Source organism: Xiphophorus couchianus, chromosome 21 (genome assembly GCF_001444195.1).
Source record: "Xiphophorus couchianus chromosome 21, X_couchianus-1.0, whole genome shotgun sequence".
NCBI classification, from domain to species: Eukaryota; Metazoa; Chordata; class Actinopteri; order Cyprinodontiformes; family Poeciliidae; genus Xiphophorus; species Xiphophorus couchianus.
In genome coordinates, this window is record NC_040248.1 from 15770753 (window position 1) to 15791359 (window position 20607).

At 35.9% G+C, this 20607-nt stretch overlaps 1 protein-coding gene across 6 annotated transcripts in view; it reads right to left on the reverse strand.

The window, feature by feature from the left end:
* ctnnd2a (catenin (cadherin-associated protein), delta 2a) overlaps positions 1-20607 on the reverse strand; it is a 218493-nt gene that overhangs the window by 171103 nt on the left and 26783 nt on the right. For 5 of the 6 annotated variants that reach the window (XM_028005386.1, XM_028005383.1, XM_028005384.1 and 2 more), the window contains exons 1-2: positions 16912-16996; positions 14456-14586 (exon numbers count right to left, since the gene is read on the reverse strand). In XM_028005386.1, the coding sequence (XP_027861187.1) occupies positions 14456-14586; positions 16912-16975 (195 nt within the window). In that variant the 5' untranslated portion in view covers positions 16976-16996. Of the gene's footprint in view, positions 1-14455; positions 14587-16911; positions 16997-20607 lie in introns of those variants that run through there. The other variant, XM_028005385.1, reaches the window with a different exon arrangement.

Here is a 20607-nt window from a genome sequence, read left to right on the forward strand (position 1 = left end):
GCAAATAACAGGACAGTAGAATAATAATTCTGTCCATATCCATATATGCAACATTCATTGTAAAACATATTTGACAGAGAAGGGAGAAAATGGACAGATTAAGACAGTTTTTAAAACAGCTTAGGGATGAAGGATAAACTAGTAAGAAATCAGCTTGAGATGCAGTTTGTCCCAAAGATTTGTTATCTGACACCCTTCCTAGTCAGCACTTTTTGCAGAGATAGACTGCTGAGTACTTCCATCCTTGCATAGTGGGCAGAACACATCCATAACAAATGCATTAACACAGAAAATACTAAAAGAAATGTAATATTTAGCTATTTAAAAGGATACAAAATTTGAAATGATTTTCTGCTTGAACCTGTACTGTATTAAATAAAAGCACCAGGAACAGAATGTTGTCTTTATGAGCCCTGGTCAAAGGAGTACAAGAAGAGATCATGAATCATTTTCTTTGCTAACTAAACTACCATCATGCACCAACAGACAAATATTCTCTTCTTTAGATCTGCAAGCTGATTTCTGTTATTTATTTTAACGCTTAAAAGAAAGCCACACACACACACAAAAAAAGAAACAGTTGGAAAAATACAGCTCTGGAAAAAATTAAAAGACCACTGCACTAAACCCTATTGAAAACCTCAGTTATTCCACCAAATATTGATTTCTGGTACTGATTGCAAAAAATTTACATAGAAAAACTACCAAAACAATAATTATCCATACCAGACCTAGTTTTACATCAATTTTGCAAAGAAGATCAAGCAAATGTGTAACAGCTGAGCTCGTAAATTTGTTCCGTTACAATGGACATGTGAACTGAATGTTAGTAGTCATAAATTTATGAATCAGAGTTGTCAAAAGAAGGAAGAAAATATGCTACTTGAACAGTCAATCAATTCAAAACCTTTACTGGGATGGTAAAACCAAACCACTGTATGTTTGGATTTTTTAGCAGTCTTTGTGTACTTTAGTTTTTGAAAACTATTCCACTTATGAGGAAAGGGGATGTAGCTCATGAATCCTCTCTAAATTAAAATGTGGAAGGGAGGGACAAAATAGAAGTAATCCGACTTGATGCTATCAGAGGAATAACACCTCAGAATTGAGACAGGCCAGTATGAGCACAAAAAGTATTGTATATTTCTCCAGATAAGGAAAATACATGTATGTACAGTCATGTTAAAAAGAAATGACTTTTCTTTCAAAGAGTATAATGTAGTTATGAAACAAAAGCAAAGCTAAAAATGCAATCGGTAAGTGCACTCCATGATCCAACAACCTTTGGATTATTTACTTTCTTTTTTCTGCTAATGTCTGTAACACACCACATAAAGTTCAAAAGCAAATATAATATTTCATTACTATACATATCACTGTGCTAGAACAACCCAAACAAGAGTAAAATAAAAACTTAATACACCCATTCACTACAACAGGTAAAATGTTACTGAAAACACAATCTATATAAGCTGAAGTGCCCAAATTTAGTGTAGGGCTTTCTGTTGTATTTTTGTCAATCGTTTCCTTTATAAAGTGTGTGTGATGGGGCTCCATTATGACTCGGCTAAAATGCAATGCCAATGGTATAGTTCAACTTCAAGGGGTGTTTCTTTATATTCATCTCCAGATGAAAGAAAAATGGAGAAGCTGTGCAATATATTTACTGCAAGGCGGATATGACAACTGAAGCAGGAATAACGTGTGTGCGCCCACGATGAACTGTGACCATTTATGCTAGAACTGAAAGTTAAGTTTTGTGTGTGTGTGTATGCGCTTCCATGTCAGTGCAAATTTCAGTGTTTAGACTACGTTCAAGCTTGTGATGGCCCCTTTGTCACAGTGTTATTTGAAAAAAGCCAATTCTTAAGAAACAATAAACGCAGTCTAACATTTATGAATCAATAAAATTTTTCCTTCACACACATTGAAGCCCCCCCAAATAAACAAAAGCAAATAGAATACGCTTTCCTTCAGGTTGAGGGTTGACTGTAATGGTTCACTGGGTTATTGCTTTGAAAACCCAGGGAAATGATATATGGACCAGGTTAAGAAAGCTAAACTGAGGTCTTTGAAAGGTTTATTGAAATGTCACTGTGGGTTGTGCACATTTTAGCCTGAAGAAGAATATATGATTATTCAGCTTTATGGAATCTAAACCCAAATTATATCATTTTTGTGTAAATGTCAAGACCTGGATAATGGTAGATTTTCACAAAATTTATAATGACTTGAGCCATAAAATGACAGATCATCTTAGAGAAAAAGGTAAGGCAACATTAAAGTTAACTCTATTCAATGATGTCCCTCCATTCTGTTCAGATTAGATGAAAGCTCAACTTCTGGATGTCAATGCACACACCATATTTGGAAGAAGTATGGTTCCTTTATACATCATAAAAAGTAAGAATGAAAAGATGCACTTCAAATTTGTTTTTATAAAAACCCACTAAATGAAATAAGCAAAGATTTCAAAGCAAATCATTAGTCCAAACAGAGAACCAAGGACATTCTTACATGGTTTCAGAGAGAGATGCAAAACTGCATGAATTGCCTAGTCAATCACTTGACTTAGATCTAAAATTGAGACTACTGAGTTCTCACAGTTAAGGGCCTCTCTCTGGAGTCGGATGACTGTCAGTCATACCATGTCTTAACCAGAACCCTTATACAATGCTTGAGACTGGAACTAGACATTGAAACAGTCTGGTGTGCTTGTTAAGAGAATGACAAGGCCAAAGGTATGAGCAAACATAGTCAGAGGAAGAAGAGGGTGACAACGAGGAAGAAAAATACAGAACCAGAAGTAGTGTTGTGGCAGGAAAAGTTACGGAAAGTAATGAGCTGAGATCTGAGCACATGTGAGGAAATGAAAAATTGTGTTGACATTGACCTCCGGTGTTACAGGGCAGCCCAACAGACCCACAGGAAAAAAAAAAAAAAACAGCTCTCAGTTTATTTTAGGATCATGAATATATCTATCAATTTGGTCCCTCCAGTGACATTTAAACACTGCTGTTTGCATGAGAACGGAAGCACATACATGAAAGCAGTGAATGTGTTAAAGGATAATAATTCTATGCTATTTAAATCTGTTCAGTCTATCCATCTTACATCTATCACTATGCCTGGAGTAATCTACAGGCTGCGTTCTAAATATTTAATGCCAGGTTGACAGACCCAGAGAGAATCTAGAGCTCCAGAAGAGCCAGAGCAGACTAGTGTGGGGTAAATGCTTCACCTTTCAGGGGCAGATTACAGATGCACAGAGACAATGACTGAGGGCTGCAAAAGGTGAGGGTATAAATCTGACTTGACAGGAAGGTTGTTTTAGCCTTTACACCCCATACTGCAGCAGAGGCGAAGGGGCAAAGTTGGAAAAAGTCATGGCACCTAAAGGGAAAAGTGCAAAGGTACAGAGGGGGTAAAATGACAGAAAAGCACTGCGGTAGGCAGACAGAGCACAGAAAGGGGAAAAAGGAGAATAGAAAACTGAGAATGGCAACAAGGAAAGCCACAAAATTATAACAGAGAGGGATGAAAGGAGAAGGGAGATGATATACATGGGGAAAAAACACAACAATAATAATTGAAAGCCATTGGGAATCATTAGGAATACAAGATGTGTTAATGTCAGTAAACAAAAGGCATACCAGTTTTAATCCAAACCACAGGGCTAAGTCAGACAAGTAAGACAGAAGAAAAAGTGATGAAGAGAAGTTAAATAAAAAATTCAACAAAAGTGACAGATGACAGGCAAGTTTTTGTCTGCCCCCGAAGCAGTGGTACCACAGAGACATAATACAGATGGAGAACAGCAATGGGAAGAACATCTGAGTGGGAGGTAGAAATGAGAGACTGACAAGGTACAGAGGTTAAAGAAGACACTGGTAGGACGAGAAATCAAATAATTATGGTTAGAGGCCGGGGAGTGAATAAGAGATGGAAAACAAGATAATAAGAAAGGACATTGACGGGAGGAAAGATACAAAGAAATTGGCAAAGAAAATTAATCAAAAAAGGAAAGCAGAAAAGCAATAAAATATGAAAATAAAAAAGTAAAATAATCAGAGGACTGATAAAAATAAAGGAGAGAGTGCAGAGAGACAGACAGAAAAGTACATTTTTAGAACATCTCTTGTGACAGTTATATTTAGGCCAGACTGGGTAGAGCTGCTACCATGGGCATATCCCACTGACAATATGACATTTCGACTCCAAATTGGTAGGGAAGAAAAGACAAAAATACAGAAAATGATGTTTCATCCTCTTCTGTCTCTAAATTATTCAAGTCCTTGGTTAAGAGAATTCCTGGATGATGACACGACTTGTAAAGAAAAGCTGATCGTTCACAGAAAAGACGGAGGGAACTTAAAGGCTACCTTTCATAACATTCACCTCCCTCTTCTTGCTATCAATGAAGTTTATGAAAGGACAAGTATAAACATGTATTGCTAAGTACTGTCTCATGCAACAAGAACTCAATATGAAAAGGGAAAATAGCACCAATCATGGATGTATAAACCCCTGAATGGCATGCATTATTCTGGAAATATTTAGTAAGTGACTCATATTCAGAAATATAGGTAGGTACAGAAGACTGGGTAAGAGGAGTAACTAATCCATTTCACATACAGTTGCTCCCCACAAGAGCAACAGAAGCTGGGCTCTACTGCACCAGACAAGATACACTTGCAAGTGTTAATTTGTGAAGTGTGTAAGCTTTATTTAGATAAATACGTTATTGTAGGCAGTGCATACAAGCATCTGGTACATTCAAATCTATTCAGCAGCAGTCCTGGTGAATAGCTGCACTCGGAGAAATGTTTTATTATTTTCTTTACGGTGATGAGCAAGAGTTGCCATGGGGTCTGACTAGTTTTCGGTTGACCTGTCTTCGACCCCAGGCCTCAGGAGCCAGTGTCCTGCAACTTCTAGATGCGTCTCTGCTTCAACAAGCCTGAATAAAATAAGGAGGTCATTCACAGGACTCTGGAGAACTTGACTACATACTGGGGAGGCATTTCAGCCATCTGACTCAGGTGTGCTGGACTAGGGACACATCTGAAAGTTGCAGGACACTTGATCCTCTTGAAGCCTTTCGATCACAAAGGTCTACACCTCCCATGTGCTCCTTATATTGCTTGATTCACTATGGCTGTCAGACTTGGTCAAAGGAATGTGTTTCTTTGTTCCATCACTTTACAGAAATCTCACTACTTATTTTAATAGAACAGCAGAGACCAGAAAACTAATAAGTGCTCATATAGCATAGAGGTATGGAAAATACAATGATGGTGGTCCTCTGGGCATTCAAGTTGATACATCCATTCTTAGAGTAATTCTGGTTGGGGAAAGCTTCATCGCTATTTTACAAAGCTATATTAAATATTACCGTTCAAATACTGTATATTGTCCTGCCTTTAATCCATGGGCAATGATTCTACTTCAAGTACAAAGTAATACAACATTATATTTTTTAAAGGACTTTTTGGCACTAGTGGCCTTCATTCCACAGTAGAATGACGGGACGGTGGGTTAGGAGAGAAGACATGTGGCAAAGGTCAACGTCTGGGATTCGAACCAACTGCCACGCCCAATACCAAACATTGTCTAAAATAATCTGGAGAAACAAAACATGCTACTTTGTTTTAAATAACAGCAACACACACACAAAATATACTGTGAATATTTCAGATGGCTGCCAAGTGTGTGTGTGTGTCAGTGTTTGATTAATTTACAAGTCCAAAAACTAATTTATTCTTCACACACACACAATGCAATGAGAGAAGCAATAAAATGGATGGATGATAAGTTCAACAGTACAGGACCAGAGGAAAAAAAGAAGGACTAAAAGAATGGGACAGAGAAAGAGACTGAGTGACTTGCCTTATTTTCAAGTTGAATTCAGTGGCAATTCCTCATTAGCCAGTGTCTTAACAGTGTATATGTCAGCCCTAGCAGCCAGAGAACTGCAGAGGAGTGTGATCATAATTTATCTATTTAGAATGTGGAAGGGAAAAGGCTAGAGTGCCTGCAAGGCTATTAGCTGAGCTATCCTGCTGGGTTGTGCAATGTTGTGTGGTGACATATTATACTCAGTGTGACTGTGGAGGTAACTGAACAGAAATTCCAAGAACAGCATATGGAGATCTAATGTTGCATAAAGTATGTGCAAAACCATATATCATTTGTCTAGGAAAAAAAAGCTATTCTACATGTCAAGAATGGCAGCACAATAAGTCTTTATAAAAAGCTATTATAAACAGTGCAAGGGACATAAATGATGAAAATCATGTTTATGTCAAATATGATATCATGGTACACCTTGCATCTAATGCAAGTGATAAAATCTAAAATTGTGGGAAAGAAATATTCCAGATATTCTATAATTTCCCTCATGTATGTTCAAAATGTTTGTGCAAGAAGCATAAAACAAATATAATAAATAAAGGCTGACGACATGAGATCAACTGTTAATGCACATTTTGTAAATTTTAACCGAATTTGACCGAATACAGAATTATTCTTGTTTTCAATTAGGCTTTTATTTTGAGCCATACATTAGTTGCAATATGAGACCAGAATCATTCATTACTTTTTTCTGAATCTAAGAGTCAAACAGTACTATGTATACTTAAGTAAACACTTTCAGCTTCACAGAATATCAGGAAATTTATATTACTAAAGTTAGGATATTTATTTCCTTATTTCTTTCTTGACATGGCTATTTTAAAAAGAAACAAAAATTTGTTTCGAAAACTTGTATGCAACAAACAGCACTTAAAAGTAAAGATAATCTTAGGTAGGAAAGCGACATCACAAAAAACAAACAACTGCCCAGCAGTTTAAGTTTTATTTACAAAGACATTTAATTTGGAGTTAAGAAAACATGTAAATGACAAGGTCAAAGATTTCTACCCGACAACAAACATATTGAGCTAATAAACAATATGTCATAAATATGCATCTTTATGAACGAAGAAACCAAAATACCATAGTATTGGTAAATTAATAAGGTTTCTCTCATGTTAATAAATTAAACTGGCTTTCTAGTCTACCAGGAGTTTCTTGTGCCTTGTTACAAGTTCAACAACTGTTTCCAATGTCCTATCTTTACTGTAAAACCTCTTTTTTTAATTATACTCCTCTGGGCATTTCTACAAAAACATCTTTTCTCTTTGTGACTTGCTCCCATCCATGTTTTTTTTTCTCAGAGCTATTTATTTGTTTTAACAAGTCTAGAATAAGTCTTGTTATCTCTTTACAAGACAAAAAGTCGCAAAGGATACCGCCTACAAGCTGGTAGCTATGACGATCGTGACAGTAAAGTCGGGTTGCCGGCTGTGTGAGGTTGACTAAATGAGAAAGTGCAGAACATCTGGGAGACACACACACCAACTCATGCAATAACTGTGCCAAAGAGCAAAACAGCCTTTGGGTGAATAATTTTTCCCCAGCCATATTACTTCACAGCCACAATGAAAGCAACTTAACACCATCCTTTTTGTGCCCCGGTTTCCCACAAATGCTTTTTCAATGAATAAGGCAATCCTGGTACTGTGACATACCTCCTACTCAAACCTGCACAAAATCATTAGAAATCACCTTGGAAGCTTTTAGCATCATCTAAAAGCCATAAGTCACCATCAAGGATGTGTCTCAAATGTTAAAATCGCACCTGGCATTTGAGTGAATCATTAAAGACTACAAGCACAGACTGAAAAACTGTATATCACACACAATCTTGTTTTGCAATGAACATTTAACTGACTAGGTAACTGCTGAAAAACTGGACATCGGTTTAGATTTAGTTATTATAACTTTTTCCTCTGAAAAAAAAAAAGGTTTGTGTTTTCCTATGTTCCTGCTGAATCTACTTTCTTTTAGAACTGAACCGATTTCCTGTGTAGCAAACAATCAACACTTCCTTTAGTTTTTAGCCAAGTTTATCCACATGATTTAGATCATTTTACTCATCCATTCAGAGCAAACCAAGCAAACACAAGGGCATACATAGTTATACTGAAAGCACACATGAGCATATACTGCACACATACTGAACTTGTGCAATCAATCAGTCTCATATATACAGAAACTGCACATCTGCCCACCAGCTAAAATGGTTCAGTCCCACACTTGCAATGTTAGCTTGATAAATACTGTAGGACACAAAGGACAAAACATTATCAAAGGAGTAGACATAGTTTCAAACTAAAATCATAAGCTGGAAGTTCAAAGAGAACAAAAAATATGATTTAGCAAGCGAAATGCAAGCTTTACATGCTATTGTTGTGACAGGCCTACACTTTCTATTGTTGAAACTACTTCAATAATTCAACAAATATTCATATTTTGAACATATTCTTTAGTTGGAGTCATTTTTCTTCTTTCAATTTGACCTTAAAACAGGTCATTTATAACACCAGAGACATTTAGCATGTGTGTTAAAACACAGTAATGTCAAAGAAATGTTAATTTTAGAGAAAGTAATTACTTTTTTATTTAACCTTTATTTATATAGGTTGTTTTACTGAAATACAAAATCTCTTTTTATCAGAGAGAGACTGTTTAAGTTATGAACTTGTGTCATTTCATAACATTCCTTTCAAAACAATGTCTTGAAAAAGAGTTAACATGTTGTTATTTGGCACATTTAATAATCAGCATCAGCAGTATTCAAGTTCTGTGAGGGCATTTTTTAAGTTTTTACCAACACTGTAACATCCAGTGGAGTCCACTCTGGATAATAAACAGCATTCTTAAGGGCAGAAAACATTATCAGTCAGCTCTGAGAAAACGCTGCTTCTTTCAAGCACACTAATTGCTTCCATCTGCAGTCCTTGAAAACTCAAGCATATGAATACTTACATTTTATAAAGTCCAATTTGAAAATCAATAATAACATGAAGAACAAGTGTTTGGGTTTTTTTCTAAATTAACTTCACAAGGAAAATAATAATGATTCAAAAGCAACCACCTCATATTCTATAATTTGATCTAGGCTACAAGTTGCTTCCTAAAAAAAAAATAACCTTACCAAATCATATTTTGTTTTCTCAAAACATACCCTTCATAAAGTGTGAAACCAATGACATTGTTTAAGAAAGCAACTACTGGTTATATACAGTACTAACAATACAAATAATCTCCAACAGAATATTGACTACAAAAAATACAACTATAAAAATAGAAATTGTAGGAATGCAAATTCATATTTCAATTCAACATTCGTGTAAGACTTCCAGAATACAACCACACAAAAAAAAAAAGAAAAAACGTTCTATCCAATTCTGCCTTTATTACTTATTTTTCATTTTATACATGGGCATATTCAATGGCTTTCTACTGGTACTTAATACCAAAACACAAAAAAGTTAACTATAAAAACATTAAAAAACGTGAACACAAAATATAAGATGAAGAATGCAAAGCATGCCTGTCTGAATAGCTATCTCCGGAAAAATTACCTGACATTTTCAAACAGAAAAATACCATCAATCTGACTAGGAAGCTAATTATTGTATCTCAGTGTTAAATTAAGACCAAATATGAAAACAAAACTTTGTCATATACAAGGTTACATTGCAAGACCTTGTTCCAGACGTAAAGGAGGACCTACAATCAGAATAAATGAAAACATCCAGAAAACCGATAGATTTGAGAGCCCAACAGCACTAGCTAAATTAGTTTTACTGGAGCTCTCCTCAGGCAATTTATGATATGATGCAAGACTGTGCAAAACCTTTAGAAAAACTCAAAAGGCTTTACTTGGTGCAGTAATAGAGCTCTTAAATAATCTTAATAAAAAGAAAAAGAATAAAGAAGGGGAGAAAACCTTCTGATGTTCTTCAGCAAATGTGGAGCACACCTTTTTCTGATTAAGTGACCAGATTTTATAGATATTCGATTCCAAAACATAAAAAAAATACAGCATGCTTTTTAATCAATATGTATTGGACAATGCACATGCAATAAGTGCCTCATCTTAGTACGGGAAAGCAATGCCATCACCAAATATTACTTTGTCAATCAGGATGTTATGTGGTCAGCACAATGCTTAGGTATTTGTCACTGTAGCATCCACATCAGAGACTCTTCTGTTGGACTACACGACTCAGCTTTTTCTCACTGTTCCTTCCTTTTTATGGATACTGGCCCTGCAGACGGGGAAGATGTCTGGCCATCACAAACTTGGCCCCTGTCAAAATTCCTCTATATCTGTTTTTCAAGCTTCTAATGCATCTATTTTGACAACAAAATGTACATTTTCTGCCAAAGAATTCTGACTTAAGGTCAAGAGTTGAGGTGAAGAGATAACAAGTATTGCTCATTTTATTGGTGGTCATAATACAAGAGAGTTTAAAAAGAATCTGAATATTAGGTTCCAGATTTCCCCTGGTGTCTGATTCTACAGAGCTAGCAAAAATTGTTTAGCTCGTGAAAGAGATCATAAGGAGTATATTATGCTTTCTCTTTTTCCATCAGATCACATTAGTGTCATTCATATTTAGAGTTGTACATAACATCAGATTGCAGTCGTCGTCACAATCACTGCGTGGAGTATCACAATTTCAAATGACTGCGATGGTGATGCTACACTCCAGTGCCATGCACTCACACTGCAAACTGATTGTAAATCTGGCCAGGTGGACGAACTCAAACTGAGACACTAAAGGTCAGAGAAAGTGGTAGGGACATGGTGTAATGTCAATAAAAGAAAGGAGTCAGAAAATATGTGCATCAAAATACCCATTTTGACATCAAATTTACACATAATATCAGTATTTAAGAAAAATAATTCCCCTGCCATGTGGGTGTCAAGGCAATAATGGGGGTGTTCTATTTCAGCATAACATTGCTTTGTGAAGAGACAGAATAACTACTATTTGTCATCTTAATTGTCAATGTATGTTTTCAGATCTAATTATGTCATATATTAATTAACTCGGTAGAGTTGATTGCAGGAAAACAACCCATTTGTTTGCAAGGAACAACCCAAAAACCAGCTCCCAAAGAAGTATACCCATCGCACGAAAGGATGAAAAATCCAAATCAGTGTTATCCATCTGATGCACAGAACTGCTATTACAAGACGGCACATCATAACATCTTATCCAAGCTGGTTGAAGATAATCAACGATTAAATCTTATTTGAGAAAAAACAAAATTATGCTTAACCAGATATTTGCAAGGCTAGGCAAAACAGTTTGAAGGATTATGTGATAAAGTTATGAAATAATCAGATATTATCAGATATGCCAGTTAAGCACATTGTAAAGTGAAGCAAATCCTAATTTACCAAAGTCCCTAACTGAGATAAAGTAGCCTTCAATTTGCACCACAACAGCATATATATACATTTAACTACACTCGACATGCTGCAGGCTTGCTGTAGAATTCTTAGAAGCTGCAAATTCCATTTCTATGGGCAAACACAGCCTTCTTTGTACTTTGATTGAGGGATGCCAGGGGTTCAATTAATATTTTAAGTTTACCTGCAGCAGAATAGAAAGAAATGTTGCTGTCAGCAGGGCCTCCACTACTGCATGTGTATCTTAGTCTTTACAGGGATTTGTCTTCCACTTCCTGTACCAGACCCAGAGACAAACTTTACAGTGTTGCACCAAAAATATTGATGGGTACTAGTGGTGAACAGTTTGTGAAAATATTGTTGTTTAGTTTTTAATTCATTTTGTATAGCTTAGGTTGTCACAATGTGTTTGTTGGTGGACCCAAAGTACACAGGAGACTAAGAAATAAATCTAGCACTAAAAAATGAGTAGAAATAAGGAACATAATAAAACTCGAGTAACAAGGAACAACTAGAGACAAGAAACAAATGCATCTAGAAAGACCAAGAAGGACTGAACTAAAGTAAATCAGAAAGGAGACTGATCTAATCAAAGAAAGAAACTAAGGAACACAGAATAATCAAACCACAAAAACAACCCAGGACATGACGTACATATTTTTATGTCTTAAAAGCTGTGAATTAAAGGTAATTTGGAACAGAAATTATTTATTCCCAACTACAGAAAAAAAAAATACCGGTCATTGTATTTTCTGAAAAACTTTGCTTTACCGATTTATGTTTTTATATTTAGCTTCTATTTTGCAATTTATTTCTAATTCTAGAGGTACTTTGACAGCCTTAGACATGTACTATGTCAACAAGAACATACCACATTCTTTTTCTTAACCGTTAAACATAAATTTAAATTGATGTAAACACAAAGACATGTACAAATTGAGGATGTCCATGAATTCTAAGACATGCATATATTGCTCAGATGTGTGCACACGAAAAGAGACACGACAGAGAGAGGTGCCGGCCAGGCATGATGATGTGCCATGGTGGGAGTAAGACTGCTGGGTTACTGGAGCAATACAAACAGGCATGCACTCCCAGGCAGTCAGTGTTAGAGATTCTGTGAGCTCTATAGAAAAAAATAATCTTTTATCACCCATTTACATCATCCTTCTGAAACAGCAGCAAGAACTTGCACATGCATACCTACACAAATCCACACAACATAGACTCCACTAAGATGAAGATGAAGCCAGATGGAAAGGTTTGTGGAAAATTAGGTTCGTCACAAACAGCATATGATTTTATTTAGGACATTTAGCAGACATTTTATTATGGTTCCCATCATTTTGGAGCAACTGCTTGTGTTGATTTCAGAGATTGGTGGTTTATTTTCTCAATCGCACATAGCATAATTTTCACAAACTATGACTGTGCAAAGAAGACAAAATATCTTTGAAATGACCTCGTCAACTAACTGGGTAAGATGAAATATTACCATATAATTTCAAGACATAGCTCAAATGTAAGTTTGTGAAAATCTTGTTTTGGCATAAACTGCAAAGTAATGGTAAAAAAGAAAATTAAAAAAAATTATTTTACAATAATGTATAAAATGGGCTGTACTTTCTTTTTTTACTTATGACTGGGTTAGATTTCATAGCAGTACAGTTAAATCTGAATGAGCAAATATCTGGCATCTTGGTTACAGAATGACAGATGAGCAACATAGAGCCCCCTCCATTTGAACAGTGCTGGGAAAAACCATCAAATGATTAGAGCAACATCATTTAATAACAGTATTATATGATTATGTTGCACACAATAAGTATATGTAACGTGGAACAGTATTTTTCTGAGTAATCTAGTTTTGTAAACTTTGTCAGGGGTATAAATGATTTTGGGTTGAACAGGAGTTTTGGCCACTCCACAAGGTAAAAGAAAAAGACTGTACAGGCAAGTGGTGCTGCAGTGCAGCAGCACTCTAGTAAAAATATGCCACATGAACATATACAAGCAACCATGACACAGCAGTTAGCATTGCAAACACATTCACATTGTCTGTCTGATGCTAAAAAAGACAAGTTTTTTTGATCAGAAGCTAATTTTATGTGATACACGGTTGAATCTATGGCTGGCTAAATCTCAGTCTTTCTTTTCTAGGAAGCAGCATTTTGTTCTGAACCATTATCTGAACACTATTTACACTGTCATGCATGAAATCCTAATCCGCTTAACGTGGCTATTTATTTGGCCAAGAAGAGCAAGCATTACAGTTTCAGTCAATGACATTTTGCAATGGTAGTTTCCCAAAAATGTCTGTTTTCTGAAGACTAAGGATGTTATCTGGACTAAATCAGTTAACCTACCAGTGCACTTTGAGGTCATAACTGTAAAGACAGGTTGAATAAAAGCAAACATTGTTCCCCATGTGAACTGCAACATAAAGTAGGCAGATTCTACACTTCGTAACTTTCATGCCAAGTTAAGTTATATTCCTTTCAGGTAAGGATTTACAATCCCAGGATTAAATTAGATTAGATCTCTCCTCTGAAAATTCTCATCTGTCTCATTACAATCTATATCAAAATGCTGTCTTCTTCCATCATATTGACCCAACAAAGTAAGAACAGCAGAAAACTGGAGCTGCAAAACATAATTTACTCTCTCTGCATTTTATTGCAACTCAACAAGGCATGACATGAATCCTAAAAGTTACCTCTACTATTCCTGCAAAAAGCTTGTCTTTTTTTTTTTTTTTATTCCTGCTATACAGTCACCTTCCAACACCTGCTGTAAAGCAACTGCCTTGATTTAAATAGCCCTTTGAATTATGTCTATACTAAATACAGCTCTCACCCCGTAATCTCCAACATTTCCTTCAATTACATTTCCAGTCCCTTGGCACCAATCAATCCCTGGTTTCCTGCACACCGCCTGTTTCTCTGAATAACATTGACAGCCTTTAGCCCCGTCTCCTAGCAAGCTGTTCACAAGCTGTGAGGTGAGAGAAGATGACCAAGGGCAAGAAAAAGAAAAAGAAAAAAAAAAAAATGTCCCCAATCCATGAAAAATTAAACATTAACAAGACCTGAAACTACTTCAGCACACATATATTTGATATATACTTGAATGGGTTATTACCTGTTCTTTGACAGATGCGAGGATGGATGAGGTGGTCTCCGTCTCAGGTCTGTCGCCGTTGGAGGCAGGCATCACAGGGGCAACCATCGCCCCCTTCTCCTGTTCTGCTGGCTGGTCTGGCACCGGCATTGCTAATAACAAAAACAAATATGTTTACAATAAGTTAAAATCTAATATTTATTTTCTATCGTAACTCCAGGAACTCTAAAACACAACTCTTAAAAAAATAAAAATAAATAAAAGACCAAGCTATAAATAATGAGTTCATAAAAGAAACTAACACATTAATTAATCTGCTATGCAAACAGCTAGACTTGTCACTTTCAATATGTTGCTTTACAAACAGAGGTCCTGGTAGACTTGTTAAAATGTGATGCCCCACTTATCACAGTTTTATGTACTGTATCTGGGCAAGTGATACTCGTCAGAAAACTGATTTCAAGACATGATTCTCTCTAGTGATTAGTGTGTAGGGGAAAAACGAAACGCACATAACATGTGGGTCTTCGTCAAGCCCACATGAGGTAGTGAAGCATCACTTCCCCAACTACGACAAAGTACAATTAAACTATAACAGAAGATACTGTATAATTATTAGAAATAGGCATAATGGACTTGCAATCCAAGGGATGTGCAACTGAGTGGGATCACTTTTCCAAAAACTTACATATACACACTCTTTAAATACACACATACGCACTATACAGACACATGCACACACATTACACCGAGTGTTGGACAATATGGTTTGTCTGCAAATCAAATACCCAGCCACTCGTAGCTAGCAACTTAACTGGAAAACAGTCACCTAGCAAGACAAGATGTTTGTAAATAAAATATGCTGGTGAAGGGCCCTGCGGATAGTAATTTTCACTCTCGCTGACAAACACCACTTCTATGTCTGGCATCTCCCCTCCTAAGTGATGATGAGTCACCAGGGCTTGGCTCCTGAACAACCAGAAACCCCAACAAAGAGCAAATTAGATGTGCTGGCTGGCGCTCCCGTTTCTTTCTCAATGAAAGAGACAAATATGGAAGTCACTGAGCAGCTCACTGATTTGACCACCTTTCTGAACTCCAACATTTGTTTTCAAAAGCAAGGCAGAAAACGGAATGACCTTATTAAAGTAACTGCTGTATGACTAAATAGTTGGGGCAAGTCAGCTTGTCTTACAACTTTTAGTTACAGCTGAAAGTAATAGCATTTTTCTTTACTTGGATATGCAGGGTTTAGATCCTGGTGGGCTCTACTAGGCGCTGCGCCAGGCTAAGCATAATTTGTTTATTTATTTTAAATAAGGGGTTTTTTTTGTAACAGTGATGGCAAAGACAGGCTAAGCTACATAGTTTCATGTTCCATAGTGTAGTTGAAACTGCTCAGATAAGATTTAAACGACTCTGAAAACTTCATTGTATTGGCAGTTATTGACATAGAAGAACTATAATATTAGCTCACTATATCATGTGTGATTACAGTGTTCAGTATATTAGCAAACAATTACAGGCCTTTTTGTCCTTGAGAAATACTGCCTTGTAAGACAGGATTACCTGAATGACTAAGGGGGAAAAAGCTCAACCCTGCAGTAATTGTACTTTGGAGACTTTGCATGCATCAAAACATCTATTGCCCGTGGAAGCCAGTAATTCAATATATAAAGCACACACACAAATGCTGGGTGATTAGCATCCAGCAGGTGCTGTGCTCGGAAAATTGCAAAGTTGGCTCACTGTTTATTGGCGGCTGCAGAGGCTGGTCCCGGAGCCAACAAATTTGCCATCATAAGTTATAATACTCCGGCACCCCAATAACCTTCCCGGGCTACTGTTAACGTGCATAGCGAAACTGTTGTTCAATAGACATTTTCTATCCTGCAGGATACAAAGTCACAAAAAACCTTAAATTGGGTTTTTGTACCTGTGAGGGAACTTTTAATAATATCATATTCTTGCTGATTTGAATAAAGTTTGACTTTTCGTGGAACTAGTGAGGAATGATTGAAACTTTCATTGGTATATAGTCCGATTCAGACATGAAAAACTCAGGCGTAGCTTGTTTTAGGCAGTATGTATAAAGATTTAACCTTATCTGAATTAACTGGAAAAAATGGGGAAAAAATAACTCAGACTTACACTAATTCAGATACACAGATTTATGTGTTGTACAATTGCTTCACATTGCAAAAGCAGAAAGCATCATGAACAAATGATGAAATTTAAAAGAGCACAGTCAGGGATATTGGTATAAACAAACTCCACTCACTAAACATTTGATTTAGACATTTTGATTTTTTTTTTTTTTTTTTTTTAGTTTTTGGTAGCGTTTTGTTGCAGTTTACATCTACGTATACGTTTTAGTTGTAGCTAACACTTCTGGATCATTTGATGAATATGAATGTTTCTTTTCTATCAAGACACATCTCTGGTAAATTATTAGCTTTTCTTTTTTTTTTACTCACCATCGTTTGTTCCATTGTAGACGCTACTGTGTAAGTAGGTGTATGAGAGAGACCGGCGCAGCATTTCCTGCTTAAATGGCTCTATGATGTCACTGATTATATTACTGGGTTGTACCAAATGGAGGGTTTTCTTTTTTCTATTGATTGTTTGTTGTTGTTTTTTTTTTTCATTTAAAGTAATGTTTTGAGTTGCCCTGTATTACATGTTTTATTTTGCAGACCATTCAGTTATGTAGATGAATCTGTAAATTAGATTAATACTCTTATTCCCGTTTTTTCTGTTTAATTAGATTGTGTTGTTTGGTTTGACCTGTTCTATTATGGTATGGTCTAATGAAGTGCACCTGTGTTGCCAATTTGGTAGAAGACCAGTATGATTTCAGAAGCTCAGAGCCTAAAATACATGGTAAACAATAAAACTCACCAAAAGAATCTGGAACAGGTGGCTGATGCTGCTTTTTATTTATCTGTTTTGACCGTTTGACTACAATTCCCCACATCATGCATGTATTTTTGGACACTGGAGTACCTGGGAAACACCTCCATAAATAAAAGGAACATGCAAACTTTTCAAAGCAAATATTTCTAGCAGTTTCTGTTGCGCCAAGAATTAATGTTGGACTCCACAACTGCTAGAAAACATATTCACACTTAATAAAACATCAGAATATTTATTTACAAAATGCCTAGTTGAAAATAGCTGATAAATGATCAAACCTGGGTTTCAAAGATAGCTAGTAAATATCTACGAACACGAGTAGCGTTGGATATTCATATTACTTTCAGGCATTTGGCTTGCTTTAACCTTTTGAATCTGCAGAAAAGAATAAAGAAATATAGACTGATCAAAATGCATTCATGATAATTCAAAGGTACAGAGAGGTCACTCATACTCTGAGTTTGGAGACTTGTGTGTCTGACCTGAGCTCAAAGCTGCGTCTTTCCAAAAGAACATTTCTACACTCACCCAGACCTAAGCATTAATTACATGCACACGCTTTCCTCTGAGATCCTGTGGCCTATAACCTATCATCTGATCTTCCTGTGACACTTTCTTCTGTCTTAACGCCTCTTTGTCTGTTTTCACTTTTTCCCTTCTAAATTACAATTAGTTTGTTTATTATTTGTTAATAAACAAATACCATTCATAAAAATATAGGCTGAATATCATATTGATGAAATATTATAGCTAAACAACAACTGACTAGCAATTGCATTAGAGGGGCTTTGATTTTTTTTTTCTTTCCCCCTCTTGTATGCATTTTTTATTAGTTCTTTGTCAAATCTACTCCATCCATGCTTGGTTTTCATTTATTCGAGTTTTGAAAGTAATTAAACGCAATACAAAAACAATATAATTCCTGTAACAGAAGCAATAAAGTCTTCGGATTAGGGAATGTAATTACATTGCATGAATTCTTTGGCGACAAGTAGACCTATTGTGCAAACTGAGGAAACAATAACATTTTATTGTGTGTAGTGTGGTTTGGTTAAAATGTCTTATTTATTTATTTATTTATTTTTTGCATTTCTAAAGGGAAAAACATACTAGACAAAACAATGTCAATTAAAGAACAATTTAACATGAAAATCTTTTTTTTTAATAACAGATTTATGACTCTTACCGTGCTTACCTTTGTTGTTAGTGCTGTCTTTTAAAGCAAAACGTATCTGTCACTTAAACTTAAAGGGAGAGCTGAAGTACCTTCACCAACTGCATAAGTCGGAAAAAGGGCTATAGCTATTGCAAGGAATAATGTAGGCTAACACCGTTTAGTCTGACTGTATATGAAGACTGCAACACCTGTGCACAATTAATACTAATTAAGGTGGACCAACATCCAACAGAGTAGTGCTGAATTTGTTGTGTCACAGAAAATCACCCACCACAAATTACACTCATTTATAAATTAGAAGACAGTAACCAATAGCAACCATAATGTTACCAGTATTATTTTTCTTTTTCCAATGCTTTAAGATTAAGAGGGTTAGCTATTAAAAACCTCAACATAGTTGAATGCAAAAACCTTCAACTTTCTTGAAATTCCTTCACATTTTGTGTCATTACATCTACTGACTTGAGTGGCGTTTACTGGTATTTAGTTACATAATAGATAAAAAAAAAAAATACTCTGCGAAAGTTGGAGTATGTTTTATAACTTAACCCCCGCTTACTGGGTTGTATTTAAGAGCATCAGAGGAAAGAAGGCTCAATACTCATGCCAAACATTTCAGATTTTGTTTTATTTACCTCCACTTCCCTATTATGGAGGTTTTCATTTTGGTGAAACTTAAAAAAAACGGAACGTCTGTTCCAGCAACCATGAGATTCAGTGCTCGGTGGTGTAAGCGACACACATCAAGATTTCATGCTATTAGACATAACAGTAGTAGCAGGTACTAAATAAACTCTGTCTCTCTTGGTCTTCACTGCAAGCACTTTAGGCTGATTGCCTGAGGAAAGCTGCTTGAAAGTCTTCAAAAAAAGGATTATCCAGACATAGCATGTGAAAGGTCGCCCTCCTCCTGTAACTTATCTGTTATAAAACGAAATCTTCAAGGAGACCCTGAAATCGTTCTCATTCTCTCACTTCAACGCTCAATTTCCTCATGTACTGTGGCTAATCTGTTTGTTGGTAAATAAAAATCTTAATCAAAAGGCAGAACATTGTCAAGAACAATCCCCAAACGCATTCAGTTATCCGCACAACAGTAGCATGCTTTAGTCCCGGTGGTTCAAGTTCACACCACCGTCTAAGTTCATCCACAGCAAACAATGGTAATGTTCCTAATTCCTCAGGATGCTTAAAATGTCTGCATCATCCTCCAATTTCCTGTTTGAGTTCCTCTGGCAACATGGTGATTTATTAAACCGCTGCTTAGAAGTATAGAAAGAGATTCTTTTCTGTGCAGAAATATTTGCTTGGAAATATAAGAGCTATTTAGGTGAGAGAAGGCAAACATTTTCAATGTTCAAGAAAACATCAGTCAGGTTTGTCTCATATACGTTACAGGGATTGAAGTTTATCATGTCAGCCTTTCAACATTTGACGCTCTGTAATTAGCATCATAAATGCAAATATTATAGTTTACTACAGTTTAAAGTCTTTTAGACTCTGACCACTTTACACTAATTATTGTGCTTTTCTTTTTCTTTTTTTTTTAAATGACCCCATTTGTCGTTCCCGTGCAAAACGCTCCTTGTAAAAGCTTTAGGAAAACAAACGAAAGAACGTCGCTGCACACACACTTAGTATCACTTTGAAGTGTTTAGAAGGAGGTCTAAAACGAGCTAATATGCTGTGACAAATTTCAAAGACAATTTCTTTTAATAATGGCTGCCTGCAACACAGCTATTTGTTCACATTAGGGATGACACAAAGCTACTCTTTGAAAAATAATACTTTCTCAAGGGGGCTTATTGACCTTGGAAGGATCTGAGGATTAAGGAAAGCTATAAACAGTAAATTGCACGCAAATATAGACTTACACTATTATTATTTACATTATTAAACTTTAATATTAGGCAGATTTTAGGCAGCTTTTTTTCCCCATGTCCTATATGCCAGCTTGTAAATTTGACTGGAATTTTAAGCACAACCTGATTGCTATCAGGCCTACTGACATATCATTAAATGGTGACTCATATATAATGCTTTCTTCAATTTTAAAGGTTGAAAATGATATACGCGTCAA